Source organism: Mus caroli, chromosome 7 (assembly GCF_900094665.2).
Source record: "Mus caroli chromosome 7, CAROLI_EIJ_v1.1, whole genome shotgun sequence".
NCBI classification, from domain to species: Eukaryota; Metazoa; Chordata; class Mammalia; order Rodentia; family Muridae; genus Mus; species Mus caroli.
The window spans coordinates 143,261,019-143,266,873 of NC_034576.1; the positions used below are offsets into that span (position 1 = coordinate 143,261,019).

Sequence of the window (5,855 nt, forward strand, 5' to 3'; positions counted from 1 at the left end):
AGGTAGGCTGAGCTTCTTCTCTGCGTACTCATTATTCCCAGCGTTTTCCCAGACACGCAGCCGGATTCCCGCAGCACCCCTCGTCCCTGCCATGGCCTCTACAGTAACAACGACCTCTTACATCCCTCTCCCCGACGTCCCTGGTGTCCCTCACCGCAGATTCGGTCCCCACAACCCCCGCATCCCCGGGCGCGCGGCCGGCGAACACCAGGTGAATGCGCGCGTCGTGTGGATCATTGGCACACCCTAACGCGCCACCCCGCCTCCGAGCATCACGGATTGGTTGTACGCGGGCTGGCCGCGGCCGATTGGCTCGGGCACCGCGACCATCGGTCCCGTTTCACGCTGGGTAGCACCGCAGCGTGGATGCTGCTCGGTCCCGCGGCGTCCAGAGGAGCGTGAGCAGCCGGGAGGGGCGGGCGGGGGAGCGCCTCAAGGAGCCGCTCCCGCCGCCCACCCCGACCGCGGCCTGAGCAGCCCGGGAGTCTTGGCCGAATCCCGTAGCCCCCGCAGCGGACAAAGGACCATGCGGTGCTGCAGGCGCTAAGCGCAGCAGGGTGGGCCGGGGGATGTGGGGCGGGGCAGGCGGGGCCGGGGGGCCGCAGCGACGCCCCTGATTGTGGTGCCGCGATGCCGTGGTTCCCGGTGAAGAAGGTCCGCAAGCAGATGAAGCTGCTGCTGCTGTTGCTGCTGCTCACCTGCGCCGCGTGGCTCACGTATGTGCACCGGAGCCTGGTGCGCCCGGGTCGCGCGCTACGCCAGCGGCTGGGCTACGGGCGAGGTACGAGATGGCGCGTAGCGAGAGGGCCCGGACCTCCCAAGGCGTGGGGGTCTGACTGCCCAGAGCCCCTGCTGTCCTGCTCCTCCCAGCTCCGCTATATTGGGGGAGGGGTCGCGGTTCTGTTCGGCGGGACGCCCAGTGACGTCAGCAGTAACGCAGGGTCCCTCGGGGCTCATCTCTAACCTTTTCCGACCCTGGAATCGGCCTAGATCCGGTGGTGATGGAGTTAACGGTGGGCCCTTGGGGGAACCGGTGCCCTCAGCTAAGAGGCTTGTCAGGCCATTGCCTACTTAGCAGGGCCTCAGTTTCCTCATCTTCTGGAAGGTGGGGAGGTAAGGGTGGTGTTGAGGGATCCAGCTGCCTAGAGTGGCCAGAGCAGCTGGAAACTCTGGGTACACCTGTGAGTGAACTGAGATGTCCGTGTGCTAGGGACCAATGCTAACTTGAGTAAATGCTTGTTGTAGTTTAAGAGTGGTCAGAGGATGTACAAAGCAACTTAGGCCTGGCAAGCCCTGTGGGTAAAAATCCGGGGAGAACCTCTGGAGATGGTGGCCATTGGACCCACACCTTGGGGGAAAACTCTCCAGAGCAGGGTGAACATCAATGACAGCTAGGTAGAAAAAGACCAGGGAATGAGCCTGGAGAAGCCTAACCAAGCCACGTAGAGCTCAGCCCCATCTTTGTGAGGGAAGCTGGTGAGCTGAGGAGGGGAGCAAGTGTCTCTCCTCTCAAAGTCTCAGAGCAATGACACTGGCTCACGAAGTTCTTGTCCACTCCACCTGATGGATCCAGAACTCCCTTTTCAGCCCTGCACCTGTCTCCTGCCTGCAGAGGCCCTCTGCCTCTTCATATGCCTGGACAACTGTTTCCGGACATCTTCCAGCAGATCCTGGGCCAAGAATCTGAGACAGATCCCAGCCCTCAAGAAAGTCTATGGGTCATCCCAATCCATGTACATTATTAGCTGTGACGTCTTCAAGATGTGACAGCTCTATCCCTAAGAGATAAGTCTGGACCCAGAGCTGACCCAGTACCCAATAAAGCCAGCTCCCACCAGCTGCCCTTGTGGGTTCAGCTGACTTCCTGAGCAATTTGTTTCTGTCTGAGACCAACCAGGAAGGAATGAAGACAGGGAGCCCCACTGTTGAAGGTTGATCATGAGGGCAGCTGGCTCTGACTCCTCCTAGGTGGGTAGGATCTATTCTGGATCCTGGAAGATCAGTCCTGCCCAATGGCACTGCTAGAAGCAGCCTGGGCGGCACAGATGGGGCCCCAGCCACACACTCTCTTCTCTGGGCTGAAGACCATCTCCTGTCTGGCCACCTGGGACCCACCAGGCACCACAAGGCATGTGAGAAATTGGGTAGCTGCAAGTGCCTAAGACTTTCCTGACAGAGTCGTCAGTCTTCAGAGCTGGCAACGTTCAGCAGGTGTCCAGCAGCCTGTGCTTATAGATACCTCCAAGTGAGGGTGGGGCAGATAACTGTCCCTTCATGCTGAGGCTTAGCCTGAGCTGAGACCCCACTACAGAAAGTTCCCAGTATACTCAAAATGCCTGGACTTAGCTTGATAGGCTGTGGGTATCCAGGCCAGGCTCCAGGACGTTGACCAGGAGTCTTGCCTGCTTACTTCCTGGCTCCTCAAGGAAGGATAATCCCAGCACTCGGGAGGCAGAGGCAGGTGGATCTCTGAGTTCGAGGCCAGCCTGGTCTACAGAGTGAGTTCCAGGACAGCCAAGGCTACACAGAGAAACCCTGTCTCAAAAAAAAAAAAAAAAAAACCAAAAAAAAAAAAAAGGAAGGATCTAGAATGTGGAGCACCGCCAAAATTTCAAGGGAAGAGACCACACAGGCAGCCCCTCACCTAGAGACAGCTCAGGCTCAACTGGTATCAGCTGTACCTTTCCAGGAGCCTGGCTTCTGAGATCAGCAAGGAGGGACAGATGTGAATGCAAGGTGTGACTTTGAAACAGGAAGGATCTCTGGATCCTAGTGTCTCATTGGGAGCACCAAGAGGGACAGGATTGGGATAAAATGAAACCTCCTGCCTTTGGAGACTCAAGTCCCAAAGAGTGGACACCCAGGAGTGCAGTGGGCATGCTACTTAGGGAGAAGGTCCAAGAAGTGGGACAAAACAAGGTATAGGAGTAGTCTACTCCAAGCTGGAGGAACTGTGGTGGACATGTCTTCACATAGATCTGGAGAGAGGAGGCAAACACCCTAGCACGTGGGAAGGACATCAAGGGTGCTAGGCCATCTGCAATTCTCCCCAAGGCAAAGCCATTCTGAGAGGATCACCTGATGGATGTGAGTGTGTACAGTGTCACACTAGCCTGAGTATATATATATATATATATATATATATATATATATATATATATATATATATATAACCCTGCTCCTCGCTCTCATTAGGGACTGGAGAAAGCTGGTAAAAGACTCTTGCTTTGTATTGCCCACCCAAGGTAGGGTCTAGAAGGCACCCAAATGATGGAGCGGAAGTGTAGAGGCTTCAACAGTCCTTCTTGCCCCACCCCTCCAGTTGACCCCCAACAACAAAGATAATGGCCTTAAGGAGTCTGAGCTCTAACACGCCTCACACGCGTCTGCAGATGGTGAGAAGCTGACCGGTGTGACCGATAGCCGCGGAGTCCGAGTGCCATCGTCCACACAGAGGTCAGAGGACTCGAGTGAAAGTCATGAAGAGGAGCAAGCGGTAAGGAGTGACCGAGAAAAACCTAGTCACAAGGAGCCACCCTCTAGGATGGGTAGATATGACCCTGGGTTGTATGTGAGTTTCAGCATCCCAGCCTGGATACAGGGTCCGGGTAGTCACTGAGTGGTCTGCATCTGTTGTGCATCCAATCAGTGGCTACATAACTGTCTGGGCAGATTTGCTGAGGGTATCTGTGTGGGCGAGTGCTTAGGTGGTGAGCCTGGATGTGCAAAAGGGAAACCATGAAGTTCTACTCTGCTGTGTGTGCCCAGGTGGACTGTGCAGTTGTGACATTTCCTGCCTTTAGAACTCTGATATGGCTCTTTCTTTCCTGCAGCCTGAGGGGCGGGGCCCAAACATGCTGTTTCCTGGAGGACCTAGGAAGCCACCCCCACTGAACCTCACCCACCAGACACCCCCATGGCGGGAAGAGGTAAGCTCTGTTGGGCTGGGCTGGCCTGGGCTGGGAGGAAGGGTGGGGCAGACTGTATAACAGCTAACATCCCTTCTGACCCCCAGTTCAAAGGGCAGGTGAACCTGCATGTGTTTGAGGACTGGTGTGGAGGTGCTGTGGGCCACCTGAGAAGGAACCTGCACTTCCCACTCTTTCCTCATGTGAGTACCTCAAGAACGTACGGGTTGGTAAGGTGGGCAAGGCATGCAGTGAGCTGTGAGTTAGTAGTTATTGCACAACCGGCAGACTCGTACTACGGTGACAAAGTTAGCTGTGTCCCCTAAGTGGAAGAACTATGGACTCCGGATTTTTGGCTTCATCCACCCAGCCAGAGATGGTGAGTAGGTTGCATACGGCAGGGGCAGGATGTCTTGAACAGTTCAGCTTCCTGAGCCTCTGTCCTTTGGACTAGGCGACATCCAGTTCTCTGTGGCTTCGGATGACAACTCTGAGTTCTGGCTGAGTTTGGATGAGAGCCCAGCAGCCGCCCAGCTTGTAGCCTTTGTGGGCAAGGTAGGTTCTGCCCTCTTGCCTCGCTCCTCTATCCACACCACATCTGTCTTCTCTGGACCTCCTGCAGCCTCTTGGAAACACAGACTGAGTGTGTCCGATGCCCACAGGGAGAATGTGGTCACTCCTTTGTCCCCCTTGTGTCACCCCTAGACTGGCTCCGAGTGGACCGCACCTGGAGAATTCACCAAGTTCAGCTCCCAGGTGTCTAAGCCGCGTCGGTGAGTAACTTAAGAGTGCATGCATTTACACGTGTGTGCACATCTATGTTGGCATATGAGAGGGAGGCTGGGTATCGTGCTTGCCCATGTTACACAAGCACTGTCTTCCCGAGGGATCATCCCAGAGGGATATGAGATTCTGTCCTAACCCTCCGGGCTCTTATTCTGTTTGATGAGAAACAGCCCCAGCTCCTTCTGTCTACAGGCTCATGGCCTCCCGGAGATACTATTTTGAACTGCTTCACAAGCAAGATGACAAGGGCTCAGACCATGTGGAAGTGGGTGTGAGTGTGGCCTGCCCTCTGAAGAAGCTCCAAAGACCACAGCTCCCCACCCCCACCCACTTCCTCTATCATTGGACAGTCACTGCAGGGTGGTCCCCAGCCCAAAGGGATATCCAGTCTAGGAGATAAAGCAGTTATTTGGGAACATGGTCCAGGGTCAGGAGGGTATGCTATGCTTGCTGGATGCTCAGAGGGGCTGCACTGAAAAGTGGTCCTTCACCAGGAGACATGGGGAAGACAGAGTGTACAGGCCTCTGAAGTCTGTACCTGGAGGACTAGCTCCTGTTATCTAGCATCTTCTGAGACTCCAAGAAGTTGGGTAGCCTGATCAGGCCAGGCCTGTGATGCTGGGATGAACTGCTCAGACTGCCGTGGGGGAGTGAGGTAGCTGAGATTTTGCGTGCCAGGCATCCCTCTGGCCTGTGTGAAACCATGGGAAGCAGAGAGATGGAGCCTTGGGAAGTGTACTATCTTTTTTTTTATTGCCATGATCATCAATGTAACGAAATCCTTGACAAGAAGCCACTTACGGGAGGGTTTATGTCAGCTCACAGTTTGAGGGTTCAGTCCATGGTGGAGGGGAAGCCCTGGCAGCAGGAGTGTGAGGTAGCTGGTTACATGGACTCTGCATCCAGGAACTGGGAGACATGACTGCTGGTGCTCGGCTCACTGTCTCCTTTTTATTCAGTTTTGGACCACCGTCCATGGGATGGTACTCCCCACATTTTAGGGTAGGTCTCCCCACTCCCACCCCCCAGTTAACCTCATCTAGGTTCTCCCTCACAGACATGCCTGGAAATTTGTCTCCAGTGATTCTAGAGCCCGTTAGATTGACAATCAGTGTCAGCCACCACAGAGAAGAAAGACGGGTAGCTGGGAGACGGGGGGGG

General features: G+C 55.2%; 1 protein-coding gene across 1 annotated transcript in view; it reads left to right on the plus strand.

Annotated features, from left to right (window-relative positions):
* Positions 1 to 334: 334 nt before the first annotated feature.
* The window catches only part of LOC110297886 (N-acetyl-beta-glucosaminyl-glycoprotein 4-beta-N-acetylgalactosaminyltransferase 1), a 28,991-nt gene continuing 23,470 nt past the window's right edge, over positions 335 to 5,855 (plus strand). The window contains exons 1-8 of the mRNA XM_021166957.2: positions 335 to 781; positions 3,393 to 3,496; positions 3,834 to 3,929; positions 4,016 to 4,111; positions 4,197 to 4,287; positions 4,363 to 4,463; positions 4,614 to 4,681; positions 4,887 to 4,965. Coding sequence (XP_021022616.1) covers positions 631 to 781; positions 3,393 to 3,496; positions 3,834 to 3,929; positions 4,016 to 4,111; positions 4,197 to 4,287; positions 4,363 to 4,463; positions 4,614 to 4,681; positions 4,887 to 4,965 — 786 coding nt within the window. The 5' untranslated portion in view covers positions 335 to 630. The remainder of the gene's footprint in view (positions 782 to 3,392; positions 3,497 to 3,833; positions 3,930 to 4,015; positions 4,112 to 4,196; positions 4,288 to 4,362; positions 4,464 to 4,613; positions 4,682 to 4,886; positions 4,966 to 5,855) is intronic.